At 47.6% G+C, this 15,451-nt stretch overlaps 1 protein-coding gene across 7 annotated transcripts in view; it reads left to right on the top strand.

The window, feature by feature from the left end:
• HEXD (hexosaminidase D) overlaps window positions 1–12,698 on the top strand; it is a 167,312-nt gene extending 154,614 nt beyond the window's left edge. For all 7 annotated transcript variants that reach the window (XM_085616862.1, XM_085616858.1, XM_085616861.1 and 4 more), the window contains 2 exons: window positions 10,256–10,345; window positions 11,947–12,698. In XM_085616862.1, coding sequence (XP_085472988.1) covers window positions 10,256–10,345; window positions 11,947–12,115 — 259 coding nt within the window. In that variant the 3' untranslated portion in view covers window positions 12,116–12,698. The remainder of the gene's footprint in view (window positions 1–10,255; window positions 10,346–11,946) is intronic.
• Window positions 12,699–15,451: the final 2,753 nt, after the last annotated feature.

The following is a 15,451-nucleotide window of genomic DNA, read 5'->3' as shown; positions in this document are numbered from 1 at the left end:
GGCCCGGCGCCGCCCGCGCGCGTCCCGCGAGGCGGAGGGCGGCGTCAGTTTTGTAGCGCCTTCGGGCACGAAAATGCGGCGCTTCCGGGGTGCCAAGGATCATGGGAGATGTAGTTTCCAATGCTTCTCCCCCCACACGGCGGTCGCGTTTGTCCGGCGACGGCGGGAGGGAGATTCAAGCGCCAACAGGGAAGGCTGCCCCAAGGATCAAGAGGCACAGCAGGTAAGTGCAACAGCACTCAGAAATTATGTCCACCTCGTAGCACCGGGCCCCGCTCTGCCAAGGGCGGCGTCAGTTTTGTAGCGCCTTCGGGCACGAAAATGCGGCGCTTCCGGGGTGCCAAGGATCATGGGAGATGTAGTTTCCAATGCCTCTCCCCCCACACGGCGGTCGCGTTTGTCCTGCGACGGCGGGAGGGAGATTCAAGCGCCAACAGGGAAGGCTGCCCCAAGGATCAAGAGGCACAGCAGGTAAGTGCAACAGCACTCAGAAATTATGTCCACCTCGTAGCACCGGGCCCCGCTCTGCCAAGGGCGGCGTCAGTTTTGTAGCGCCTTCGGGCGCGAAAATGCGGCGCTTCCGGGGTGCCAAGGATCATGGGAGATGTAGTTTCCAATGCTTCTCCCCCCACACGGCGGTCGCGTTTGTCCGGCGACGGCGGGAGGGAGATTCAAGCGCCAACAGGGAAGGCTGCCCCAACGATCAAGAGGCACAGCAGGTAAGTGCAACAGCACTCAGAAATTATGTCCACCTCGTAGCACCGGGCCTTTAATCTCCAATGGCTGGTCATTTCAATAAACAGTAGATTCAGGAAGAAATTAGCCTGAAAACACATCTTGGTCTACCTCTCTGAGTTCTAAAAGATCCAATAAAATGTAATATGGTCATGTCTACATCCGTCATCTTAATAAACATTATAGCTACGTAAGTCCCAAATATCTCAACCTAAACCATAACATAACGTGTATTTGTAAAGTGCACGTTCACCCAATGCCATCTTGGCGCTGAATAACAGATGTTTATCAGGCAAAAAGCTTAGCTGTACCTGGAACTATGAAACATCAGAACATATCAAAAACACTTCCTGGGAGACCATACAGGTATTATACTCCACTTCTCCAGTGACCTGTTTTATTGCTTTCAGTTCAGTCATGATGGCATCAAGAGTAACTTCCAGGATATTGAAAGCAGAGCTGTAGCAGGAGATGCAATCACCATAAAACGTATTAGAAAAACAATTGTCTTGGAAAGTTGGAAGTAAACATTAGTGGTCATGGCAATGGAAAACCTCGCTTCTACATGCAAAAAGTGGCTTAGTAAATACCTACACTGAAACCATATTCAGGAGGCGCAGGATATGTGAAGGCAGAGTCCACCTGACCCAAGTATGGATTAAGAGTGCGTATATCAATGAAGAAAGTATCTCAGGAGCACACAATCCTTTTATGCACAGTGTAGAAAACACGACCCAAGAAAAGGACAGCAGGGTAATAGTGTCACACTTCATAGGGTGTATAAGATCAAATAATGCAACCCATCAGGTGACACTTGTATGCAGACAGCTGTAGCCATCAAACCTGCATATTTTTCACATCAGCAAGACTCAATTCCAACTCAAATTACAGACATTAACAAATCCAACATGCCATCTCCATGGGAATCCGGAGTAATGTATTAAAAATTGGCACAGCAGCAGTCCTTTCCTTCCACACACCGCCTAATCTAACTATAGAAGCCCTTGGTGCTAGTCTGCCATCACCACAGCTGACGTCATATTTGCTGCTTGCTCCTCTATAACTCCCTAGCCATAATACGGACCCTCGTTAGAGGCCTGTGCTGATACCTTGGGATTGGTTCTTCCCCGTCCATCATTACTACCCTATTCCAAGTTCCTGACAAAACGCATACTGGAACAACCGTAAGGTTTGTGAAATATATGTGCACGGGTTGTGATCATTATTAGTCCGGAAACTTCCATTTCTCCTTCAGTTGGATTACCACAGTTCTTGGTGAGATGATCGTAAAGTTTGTGAAGTGAGTGGAAATTAAAAGTAAACACAATATTCACAAAGCCATGTTACAATCACCACGCTCACCCAAGCACTGCAGCCTTTCTATCCACCCGTAATACTTCTTACCAAATAAACAAATACAGATGCAAACATAATGGTAACATTCTCAACTTATAACTTAGGAACTTTATCAGAAAATGTCCCAGAAGTTTGTATTTGCAGACAGTAAAACTCTGCCTTTGTCACAGTGACACACAGTGGCAGCTGGCATCTACGGGGACAGGCACGCGCAAAGATATAACAATTAAAACTTCACTTAAGATAAACACAACGTCCTCTGCACTTGTCCTCTGCACTTGTCGTCTTCTTTCTCCAACTGCAGCCCAGCCAACAGGAAACTCCCTTGGCCAATCCTGGCGTTACTTTCACCAGCATGAGAGCAGCACTAGGATTGGTGGGAGCGGCCTAAATCAGTGTTCCACAACGCTGGGGATGCTTTGGCTTGCTCTAACCTAGCTGTCTTAAGACAGCTGTGTTAGAGCTTTTGAAAATGCGCATGTGTGGCTGGCCGTCACAAGACGGCCAGCCAAAAAGACATGTGCACTTTAAACAGTGCTTTGCCCGCCCGCCCACCCTCCTCCTTGCTGCTGGCACTCAGCAGCAGCCCCGTCGTGACGCTCTGTTCGGGACAGGGCATGAAAAATAGAATGGTAATAAATTACAATTTTATCTTTCATCTCTGTGAGTAATTTAAGTGGGGCGACACTCCTCATCTCCAACGTAGGAGCCGCCCCTGCCAGTGGCAGCTGGTGACATTTGAAAGTGGTGCTGCGTAAACGTTTGGGTCGAGTGACCTGTGGTGAGCGAGTGTAGTGAGTTATAAGGGTAATGCAGGCGAGAACATTTTGAAAAAATTAGTTGGCAAATGGTGCATTTTCAAGCAAATCTGAGAAAGCAAGAAGGCTGGTAAGGCAATTGTGAAAGTGTAGTTATGACATCAATAAAGAAATTTCATATGATAATGATGTAGGTAGCTGCTTATTCAGTTAACCACAGAACTTCATAACAGATTTTAAGATAACAATGCTGAGAACCTCACCGATTTACTTGATTGATATACCTTTACAAATGAAATCTACTGAGGAAATACAAGTTACTGTGATTTGTCGGACTGGACACAATGAGACAGCAAAGTAAAACCTTTAAAAGGAAGTAAGGCACCCTACATGGCACTGTATGTCTCATTCAGAGGATGAATACATTTGATCACATCACCCACATCCTGAGGATGGAACGCCATTAGCTCCTCTTGCTGGTCCACTACATCATCAAAAACTGCTGCATCATTTACAAACTTTGCAAATGATGCCGCTGTTGTTCAAGCTGATACATCACAGTCTCTTCTCTTTAAGACCATTTTAAACAGCATGCCTAGTAAACCAACATATCGAGAGAGAGGGAGAGAGACTGACTGATGCTGCTATGACGCCTCGGCGTCCTTGAACGCACTAAATTCTCAGTCTGCATTGCAATTTGCTTTTAAGTGTGAAGTCTTTGAAACGCCAACACAGCAGTAAGGCCCAGCCCCAGGGTGTGGCGCTGCAGTACTACTAGAGATTAGCACACAAAAAAGTGCACTAAATACTGTTTTTGTCTTTCTAATGAGTAGAAAGACAAAAACAGTATTTGGCGCCAGTGGGTGGAACACTTTTTTGTGCATATGCCAGCCAGGCCTCATCAAAGATAATCCATGAGAGAAGCCGACTGACAACCGACTGGAGAGCACATCGGCAGACCGAGATGTACAGTGGCCAACAACGCACTGAGAGTGCAACAGATAGGCGTGGACCTGCGGATGCGTGCTAAAACTGCGCAGCTCATGGGAGACCAATGGAAACAGCAGGGAGGTGTTGCTTGAGCCCTCTCAGAAGAGAGAGAGACGGGTGCAAATCAGGAGCAGCGTAATGGGTGGGGGGCCTGACTAGAGAGTAAAAGCATGGGGCGATAGCGCTTTGTAAGTAAAAACACCCTCAGTGATATTAAATCCGCTAACAAAGAGCAATCCCACTGTCCTGGTCAATGGCCTGCTCCCCCTCCGTGCAGCTCCACCAAGTAGTTGCTGCCCTGCAGATCCACTGCCCCTGGCTGGGTAGTGAGTTCGAGGCCCTCCTCCACCCACAGGCTCCCTCCTGCGCCTCATCCCTGGTGGTCGAGAGGTAGAATGTCTTGGCTCTGCTACCGTTCTGCCCTCTATCCCTCTTTTTGGGACTCCTTTCCCTTCTCTATTCACTTTTTTTCTGCTATTCTTTTCTTTTGACCACTTTTCTCTCTTTACTCTTCTTTACTTTTCCCACTTTCACTTCACCCTTTTTGCACCACTACAGACCCCAGCCACCCCCTCCCACTTCCAGCGCAGCGTTTCCCACTCCCGCTTCCCACCACCCAGCCCTCCCCCTCACACTACTTAATGGTGGCCGGGCAGCGTGCGTGTGCAGCGTGCATGACGCTTGTGCGCCAAACCAGTCTGTGCCCGTCCACGCCTGAATCGTGCCCAGCTCCACAAACCCTGGTCCTCGGACCCGCCACCGCTACAACTCCAGCACCCTCCACGCACTCAGCCTTGGACGCAACACCGCCTGCCAGCTCTCGTCACTGAACAAAACTCACGGCCCCTTCACCTGCTACACCTTCACTCACCTCCGCACTCCAGCTCCTCCACCTGCCTGGTCGACTCTCACCACACCCAACCGCCTCAACTGCATCCTTCTCAATGTTTGATCCCTGCACAGACACACCATAGAGATCAGGGACCTCCTCCCCGTAGTCGCCTTCATAAGGAAACCAGAACCAACCCCAGCTCAGTACCTGACATCGCCACCGCCATCCCCGATGGCTACAAGATCATCCAAAAGGACCGCGCCATCCGACCAGGGGGAGGCATCGCCATCGTCCACAAAAACACCCTTCGCATGGCCACCCACGCGGACAACCTAACGACATTCGTAGAGCACCTCCACTTCCTCATCCACACCAACCCAAACACCACACTCACCGGCACCCTCGTTTACAGACCACCCAGCCCCGGGCTCCCTTCACCAACGCCATCATCGACTTGAACGCACTCCAGGCCCTTGCATCCACGGACTACACCCTACTCGGCAACCTCAACTTCACCTGGACAACTCCAACGACCAGAACACCTCATTCCTCTTAGAGAACCTCGCCAATGCAGGACTCCAGCAGCTAGTTACCTCGCCTACACCCACAGCAGGAAACACGCTCAAACCTGTCTTCACCACCAGCAACAGCATCATTTTCAGCCACACCACTGAACTCCTCTGGACCGACCACCACTGCATTAATTTCTTCTTCACCAAACCCACCGTACACCACCACGCCCACCGCTTCGCCTGCAGAAGCTGCAAAAAAGTCTCAGAAGAACATCTCTCAACAGATCCCCACCACCAGCTTCCACAGATACCAATACCGCAGCACGCAACCTCCATCACTGGATCGCCAACTGCTCCGACACCCTAGTTCCCCTCAGGAAACCCCCAGCAAAACAACATGTCAAGAAAGCAAGCTAGTTCACCCCCGTCCTCCAAGAGTCCAGAAGAACTTGTAGACGGCTTGAGAAGAGATGGAGGAACAACAAAACCTCGGAAGCCCATGCCGCCTGCAAAGCAGCCACCACTGCACACCACCACCTCTTCAAAACCACAAAGAAAACAGCCCTCCAGGAATGAATCAACGCCAGTGCACACAACAGCAAAGAACTCTTAACCATCATTAACGAGTTCGCCAAACCCAACAGCAAGACCACAGAGGTCCCACCCTCCCAAGACCTCTGCAACAAACTCAGCACCTTCTTCCACCACAAGATCAAGCAGATCTACGACAGCTTCAACTTCCAAGACCATCCTGCCGCCACTGAAATCAACGCTGCAGCCGCCCCCCAGCTGATCCTTTTCAACTGGTCCCCGCTTACCACGGACAACACCCTCAAGACCATGAAGAGCATTCACTCCAGAGCCCCATCAGATCCCCATTTTTACTCCATCTTTCAAAGAAAACGCCATCGGAACCAAACTACGCCGCACCATCAACTGCTCCATCGAAACAGTAACCTTCCCTGATGACTGGAAACACGCCGAGATCAACCCCCTGCTGAAGAAGCCCTCAGCGTACCCCACATACCTCAAGAATTTCAGGCCCATCTCACTGCTCCCCTTCCCAGACAAAATAATCGAAAAGGCCATCAACGCCCAGCTTGCCGATTTTTTTGAAGCCAACCACATCCCAGACATCTGGTTTCCTAAGCAGCACAGCTCTGAGACTGCCCTGCTTGCATCCACCGACAACATCCGCTCCCTCCTCGACTAGGGCGAAACCGCGGCCCTCATCCTCCTGGACCTCTCTGCGGCATTTGACACTGTCTCCTACTGCACCCTAAGTACAAGACGCCGGCTTCGGCGACAAAGCCCAGGACTGAATTCACTCCTTCCTCACTGGCCAAACACAGCGGGTCAGAATACCACCATACCTCTCAGAGCCTACAGAGATTTGCTGCAGCTTTCCCCAGGACTCCTCCTGGAGCTTCACCCTCTTCAGGATCTACATGGCCCCACTCGCAACCATCGTCAGGAATCTCACCGCTCATTACTGAGACTGGGGGCTGCGGCTTTGAGTCACTCAGAAATGGGCACCCTTGGTGAGACTGTGAGAGAAGCCTAGTGGGCATGTCGGTCTGGCCTGAGAAAGGCTACCTTATAACCTAACATGGGCACCTAAGTGCGCTGGCTTCTATATTCTGTACTAGTATGGGACGGACTGGTGCATGTCTAACTCGCTGACAATACTCATACCGGCAATATTGTTGCACTTTTAAGCCCCACCCCCTCAGGACCTTCTCTTGGACCGTGCTCGATCACTCAGTTACAGCCAACATACTGCCTGAGACTGAAGCACTTGAAATTAAATATTTACAGTACGTAGACTGCTGCCTAATAGACTATGGTCAAATTAATTCAGGGGGGCCAGGGGGCTGAAATATGAGTGGGGCAACGTCCTAACGAAGGCAACCACCCACCCCCTTCACCCACAGCCCTGGGAAGCCATTGATATTTCAGATGCAGGCATTGAATTCGATTTCGATTTTGATCCTTCAGAGTATCTCTCAGTAATTTCTGGGGAATATCTGTAAAGGAGGTTGGTTTGCACTTTCACCTGTTTTTACCAGATTATCTATGTTCCTCACTTAATCATAGGACCTGAACCACAGTGCAGATAATTTACAATTTTATTGGTGTGGTCATTCCGTGCCAAAACTTGTCTTCGTTGTATCCTGCCCCAATATTTAATTACTTAGATGTTTCTGTAGCACGGGCATGACCGAAGAGGATGTTGGAGCGCTTTACATAGAATACATAAGCGCGATACATTTACGAAGTAACACTAGTCCAGAACAAGGAGATACATGTATGCTTATAACATTTTAACGATAGAGGAAGAGTTGAGTGCAGGTCAAAAAGTAACTAGACAAATAGATGGGTTTGCCACTAGATGGAGAAAAAAACACGAGACATAAAACATTGTGGCCATTATTTTCATAAGCACAGGATCTTTCTAAAGGTATTTCAAACATACTGAACACATCCAGATTTTTGGTGCTAGGCACAGTAAGGCGCAGGTTCGTGTGGTGTTTTTTTGCAGTCTAGCTCCGAGATTTAATGACTTGGAGAAGAGGGGCTTGAACCCGCCCCTCTTCTCCCCTGTTCTCCATTGGCTGGCCTCTTGAATGCTGGCCAGCCATTGGAGAAGAGGTCAGTCATTCAGATTAGGCCCCGTCCTTTTCGGATTGGGGGGCGTGTTTTTTGCAAGAAGTCTCAAGGAGGAGATAACAGCAAAACACGCCCCCGAATCCGAAAATGCCGCTGCCTTTCTCCGAGGCATTTCTGCTCTGCCTCGGAGAAAGGCAGTCGTGTGCTCGTCCGCTCCCCCTGCGTCCGGCTGCTGCTCTGGTCTCCTCACCTCTCCAAGGGTCTTCTTGTCCATAAGTTTATAAACTCAAGACACATGAGTCAAAGGCCACTAATCAGCACTTCTCTGGTGTCTGATCATATCGGGGTTAATCATCTCACTAAGATGGCCGCCCGGTATGCGATGACATATTCGTGCATGGTCTATGTGATGTCATCATCAACTCCACAAGGACTGCAAGGCTAGACTAATGCACTCCACTAAGACCCCCCTCTTTCACACAGCTCGAAGCAACTCAGTAGTGCCTTGCGCTGTAGAATGTACCGCGGACCACCAACCGTTAGTTCGAGTCGGCTCAGTGATTATCTGCACTTAAAGTACAGGTACAAATGTGAGAAACTATTTGTGTTCCCTTTACCAAGGACTAGGTGCATTTCCTAACAGAATTTACTGCCGATGAGTAACTCAATATCGAACATAACTTTAGAACTTCCGGGTCGCGCAGTCACACAGCTCCCAGACTCTGAGTCTGCTAAAGTGTAAAGATGCCTTCACCCTATCACGGTGCGTCGGCTAGTATCCCGAGTACTGATTTGCCGTGAAGCCTGCACGGGTCTCCGCTCCGATCCGCCCCCGACAGTCGACGGCTACCGCCCACTTTGGAACGGTGCGTTTATGCTAGTCTGGGACTGAAGTATTCCAAGGAGAGTTAGTCAAACTGTTCGGGGAACTACGCTGTTCTGTCTGGGAATGTTGCGGCTGCCTGCCCTGAATGGGACAGAGGGACTGAAAAGTGGGACAACCAGAAGTCCCAGATCAGCCTGGGCAGTTCCTTTTTCAAGGAAGAACTGTCCCCGTTTCGTGACACATTCTAATACATTGAGGAGGGTCGGGTTGTGCTCGCTCACGTTTTGCAGCTGTCTCATTAAACCAGTGACGCCCCTTCAAAGTTGTAATAACTGTTGCCTTCTGCGATGCATCGCATCCTCCACGCAGACGTTTTGATGGGGAGTGAATAGTCTTCGGATGATCCCATCGAGTGGGAGCATTTTTAGTGCCCGCCCCAAACTTGACGTTTCATGTCACCACGCTAGCCATTCGATGTTGACCAGTCGATGCTCACCAAGTTGCCAGGCAACGGCGCGCGTCCCTGGTAACAGTGAATTTGGAGAGATGGTACACTTGCAGCCACACAAGCGACAAGTGTTCATCTGGCTGTAGGACGCGTCCCTTATCACCACGTGCAATTAACAGCAGACGAATCCTGTGTGCGGAACATCACCCTAAGCATGAAGCGCAAATGTATCTGCGAGATCTGCACCTGCGGGTAAGAGGCGGTCAGGAACGACGGCAAGCAACAGGATAGATGCACTCTTACTTATCTCCGACTTACTCTCGATTTCCTACTAGCCAGCACCTTGCAAGTCGCTATTTGCCAAAGTTTAGGCAGTGTGAGGCTCCCGCGTGAAAATACCGGCGCCCAACCCACCGCCCACCTTAACAAGCATTTACAATGCAACGGTCTCGGCATTGTTAAAGTTAGAGCTATTGGCATTGCTCATGACAATGCCGTTTCTTTAAATGTTTTAAAAGCAAAAACATAAACAAAAATAATGTCATGAGCAATGCCAATAGCTAACTTTACCAATGCCGAGACCATTGCATTGTAAATGCATGTTGGTGCTGCAGCGGGTTCCCCGTTTGCCTCCACATCTTTCATTTGTTTTCAGACAGCGGGAAGTGTTTAGTTTCAGAGTCCTGCACTCGATGCAAGCGGATCATCTAAATGCAGAGACAGCTCGGCTAGAGAGCCATTAGAGTGCAATCACTGCTTGTGTGAACGTCGAATTTCCTAATGGCCGCAATCAACCTTGCAGCCGCATGGGAGTGAGCTTTCAGAGGGGCTGGCAGGGTGGCGCTAAGGCCATGAAGAGAGAGTTCCCGCAGTCCTCTCTGGGGATTACCAGTGCCTCTGCAGCCTGTTTGATATGGTATTTAGGTTTAAGTTTTGTGGTCGATTTAACAACGCAGAGCTGGCTTTGGGCTCCGTTTAACGATTATTAGTCAAGTGTCTGAGTGTTCTTTCTTGTCTGATATGAAGCCCTCTGAGATAGCCTTCTGCATAACTCAACAGAGACCAGCAGCTTTGAAGTGAATACAATATTTCTCTGCAGGCGCGGTTCATCAGGAATTCACTTTGAATGAAGTCGTTTGGCACACATTGTGAACTATGACAAATGTTCATATTGTTGCTTTTTTTCAGGTTTGTTAGCGGATGGTTCAGTCCCTATCACAGAAAACGCCAGGTTGTCCACCCGATCATGGTCCACCATTTCCACCCTGAAGCAGTGAGGTAGGTGTTATATCGTGCCTGGTACACAGCCTGTTTGTAAGGACAAGTGACATCGAGGGGCATATTATCAAGGGGAGACGATAATATCGCCGCTTTAGAGCCCGTTTTCGGGCGCAAAGCGGCGATAATATCGCATTATCATCAAGGGCACGCTAGCGCGTGATTCCTTGACGTATCGCCCCTTTTTCACACGCCTCGCCTCACATCGATAATGAGATGCAAAAGAGGCGTGGCTGTGTAAAGCAACATGGGATAATATCGCGAAGGCAGCTTCGCGATATTATCAAGGAGGGTTAGCGATAAATAAAATTGCGTTAAGTATGCCTTAACGCAGGAATTTAACGTCTGTTAAATTCCTGACTAAGGCATACCTAACATGGGGGGTGGATTGTGTGGCTAAGACCACAGGCCCCATCATCTAGGATATCGCCATTTTCCACCATGGAAAATGGGGATATCCCAACTATCTCTGGAATTTTTATCGCCTCGGCGATGCGCGCGCTAACCGGGCGATAAATTCCAGAGATAGCCGGCGATAAATATGCAAGCGCTAAGTGCGCTTTGCGATATTTATCGCCGGCCCTTGTTAATATGCCCCCAAGTTTGATGTGTTTGTGAAAAATTACAATATTCTCTGCATAGACTAAAACCTTAAGATGAGAAATTTACGTGGCTTGCATTATAACTGGCCTTCAGTTACAGCAGCCACAGGGAGAATAAGGAAGAAATTGATTCCTGATGGGAAGACCATTGGAATGTTTTTTTGGCAGCCATTTTAATATAGTACATTAGTGCCTACTTCCTCTCCCTCTATCGACTGTATTAAACATTGTAAAATCTCCTAATTAAATGGGGTTGGGGCTAACAGTTGCATCATCAAAACATTTGTATTCAACCATTGCAAGCCTGTAATAAAGAAAGGATTACAAAAGTGCTTGCGAGTTAGACTGTTCATTGCATTTCCAGAAAGCTGCAGGCTCCATGCCACAGTCTCTGTTAGGACGGTGTTGAACTATATGTCCCTTCTTTGTTGAAACAGTATATCTATTCTGCAGGTGGCGCTTGAAAAGACGGTAAATGATTTTGGGGGTGTAACTATATTTTGGATTCTCAGCATATCAGCATAGGGTGTAATTAGAACTTTCCAACACACTCTAACGGTGTTGTCTTATTTTCTAAAATTGTTTCGATTTACAGTTTTATTTTTTATTTTTGCATAAAACTTGTATGCTTGGTGTTCGATCTTTTAGCCACTGGTTAAGAACAATACTAAAAAGGGGGATAACTTTGGGGAAATATCATGTTGTTTTGATTAATAAAAATGGATGCTACATTCAAAACAGAAGTGTTTATTTCCTAGTCTGTATTCCTCTTGGGCATCATTGGGGCTCCAACAAGTCACAGACCCAAAATGCCATCTGTGCTTGCCCTGTGACTTTACAAAGAGAGGAGCTCCTAGGGGCCTTGCAGCTTTCGGGACTGATTCACCTTTTCCAGTACCGCAAGTCATTCATTGTGAAAGAACCTGTGGGAAGATTTAACGTATCAAGGGATGAGACTTGCAAAAATAAGCTGTTCTTACCTTTCCTTATTTGTTTCAGTCTCCTGGCCAAGTGGACTGCCATTAGAGATGAGCTACGCGAGGCACTCAATAAAATATACTATCCGGATGCCAGCATGGAGTGGCTGGAGGAGAACGTCTGCCCCACACTTGAGAAACTGCAGCAGTTTGTTGAAGATGCGGACAGAGCGCTGCAGGCACATACTTAGAGAATCTTGACCAACAAGAATGCCAGAATGTTCAACAAAATACCTATAGCTTATAAGAGGAATGGAGGTGGTCTTATTTGGTTGCCATAGTTTGATGCAGTTGCCAGTACATCTTCATTTTCCAGTTGCATTATTTTATGGACAGGTATTGGAAGAAAGATAGGCCCAAGTGGTGGGAAAGAACTATATGAAACACTAAGAAACAGGAAATGTCCTAGAATATATACCATTTAATTTCAGTAGGTTTGGTATAGCGATAAGGTTCTCTATTGTAGCGTCTGTCGGGTCAATAAGAACTGCTTCAACACTTCCATCCTCAATGGTTTCAGAGTATCGGCTACGAGTTTGATTAACATCTTGGATAATAATACAAATCCCCAAATACAGCCTAAGTGATTCGATCTCTACAGCTGTGGAGCCAACATTATAGGAAAAGGGCACCTTTAGGAGGAAGGGTTAACTATCAGATTCATACACAGAATTAACATCTATACAGCATTCTCAATGTTCTGGAAAAATAAAATGCACAATCCTGAGTTTGTTAATTTGCTACAGCAATGAAATAAAAAAAAGTGTTGATTTACCTGTATGTTGCTAAATGTGCAAAAATGGAGATTGAGTGAACTCAAGACAAAAGAAATATTTTTCGATGACATTTGTACATAGATTCATTATTGCTTGTTGAAACATATCACCCACACAAACTGCTGGTCAACACTGTACACCAAGCCTGCTGAACAGATCAGTCAGAGTTCACACCCGTACATGTTACTTGACAGAGTAGCTTCTCTACTCTTATCTTTTAGCTGTTCTTTTCTTTGAGAGGGATTACTTCGCCACTACAAGAAAGGTCTGGAGGCACCTGCAATTGTACTACAAAACGTCTGTCCTGCTTTACTCTCTAGCAACCCAGGCTGGAGGGCTGAGATGGTAGGGCTGTCGCTTTAAAGAAGGCCGGGTGTTGAGGGATGGGCAAGGGCAGTTTATGCACTACGGTTACACATAGCACTATGGTGAGTAGCTTGAACTTATGAACACTTACTATTACGTCTATAAAACGGAAGGTCTCCCTCCTAAACATGTGCTAAAATTATGAACCAGAAGGTCTCCCTCTTAAACATGCGCTAAAATTACCAACCATAATTTGTACAAGAATAGGTCGACAGCTGTCTTGCTCTTCAGCAATTAGCTACAGAGGTCGGAGTAAACCTCGAATGAGCAGAATATCAGTTTAAGAGTTGTCGTCCAATGAAGCGTGTACGGATAAATGACCCTGGCAAGGTTTCCATGAGCAACCTGCTCTCATTCTGACAACCCAGTATGCTTTCCTGTACAGGTGACCCATCTCACAAGTCCATTGGCAAGTGCTAAATGCAAAAAGAACAATTGATGGGCAGAATGCAGCACAATGTCAAACATTCACCCCAGTACAGAGATTTGGGCCTAAATCCATCATCTATGTGTCTTTTGCTTTCTCTCCCTAAGTTCGCCAGGTATGCCAAGACGTGGGTCCCGGGCTCACTGTGCCACTGGATTCAAGCTAGCCTGGCAGATATGGGGTGATGCCTCAAAACCGGTCCCAGAATGTTTATTTCCGGTCCAAGGAGGACCTGGCTTGGCAATTCGGGCTGGACTGTTCCCATGAGGCACAGGGTCAAGACTGATTTGCATATGACTGGGGCTAAACTCGGGTGGCATGGTGAGCAAAAGAACGATGGGTTTAACCCAGATCTATTGACTGGGAGGTGAATGTTTGATTTGCTCTGCATTCCGTCCATCATCTGTGTGTCTCTTGCTTTCTCGCCCTATGATCGCCGGGTATGCCCAGATGAGGGTCCTGGGCTCACTGTCGCTGGATTCAAGCTAGCCTGGTTGATGAGGGGTGATGCCACAAAACCGGTCCCAGAATGCTTGTTTCCCATCCAGGGAGGACCTGGCATGGCAATTCGGGCTGGACTGTTCCCATGAGGCACAGGGTCAAGACTGATTTGCATATGACTGGGTCTAAACTGGGGTGGCATGGTGAGCAAAAGAACGATGGGTTTAACCCAGATCTATTGACTGGGAGGTGAATGTTTGATTTGCTCTGCATTCCGTCCATCATCTGTGTGCCTCTTGCTTTCTCGCGCTATGATCGCCGGGTATGCCCAGATGAGGGTCCTGGGCTCACTGTCACTAGATTCAAGCTAGCCTGGTTGATGAGGGGTGATGCCCCAAAACCGGTCCCAGAATACTTGTTTCTGGTCCAGGGAGGACCTGGCATGGCAATTCGGGCTTGACTGTTTTTGCATATGGCTGGGTCTAAACTGGAGTGGCATGGTGAGCAAAAGAATGATGGATGTAACCAAATATATGGACTGGGGTGTAAATGTTTGATTTGCTCTGCATTCCGTCCATCTGCTGGTTCTTTCACTGACAAGTGCTATTCATGATTTTGTAAGTTGCTCCTCACTAGACTAGACCCTGTTGCATGATGAGGCCAATCTACTTGGTACACCTTTTTTTTTTACACAGATTTCATTAGCACCTCTGTTTATAGTGCCATAGCAGACTAGAGTGAGGGGAACAAATAGGAAAAAACTACCTTTGTCTGATCTCTTACAATACAGCACATTATAAGTCACTCTAACAATGATAGAATTTACTGCCCTCATCACTTTAGTAGCTCTCTGTTGTCTGTTCCACCTTCATACAACGACCCTCCCCAAATAGGAAGGCTTTCTTGAACTCAGTATTTGAACTCCATAGGACTCAAGATTCATAGAAGTAGTGACTATAAAAGGTGGCTTGGAGTATTAAGTGGGGCATGGGGAAGGGTGTAAACTAAGGAGGATGGGTCATGACAGAAAGAAAAAATAGGTTGGATGGGGGAGAGCCAATCATATGATGTCCATCAAAAGTATTTCAGCAGCGAGCCTGAGAATTTGATGAAGCCTGCTAACATACAATGTAGGTCTGAACACCGCAACTAACTCTGGGCAGTTACAATTCTAAGAAGGCAAAGAGCGCTGCAGTGTCAAGCTGAACGCATGTTCTACGCCCACCCTACTGGTGGACTAGACAGTTGGGTCATGAATCAATCAGTGATCTTGGGCAAATGACATCTCATTCAGGAGGGTGCAAGAGAAAGAGTGTGAGGATCCTTATCTTTTCCTAGAATTGATTAGCCTTCCAGTGCCTCCCACTCCCAATCAAAGCTTTTTCAGATAAAAGCAGCATTGCCAATGTTCCCATTACCACAAACTCTTCCCTCAGCAGTTCCATTCCATCAAGTCTTACCTAAGTGGGACAGGACGCATCAGAAACATGGATTGGCAAGGGCAATAGGTCTCGCCT

This window comes from Triturus cristatus, chromosome 7 (assembly GCF_964204655.1).
Source record: "Triturus cristatus chromosome 7, aTriCri1.1, whole genome shotgun sequence".
In the NCBI taxonomy this organism is placed as follows: domain Eukaryota; kingdom Metazoa; phylum Chordata; class Amphibia; order Caudata; family Salamandridae; genus Triturus; species Triturus cristatus.
Note: the sequence above shows the minus strand (reverse complement) of the source record. Positions and strands in the feature narration are given on the sequence as shown.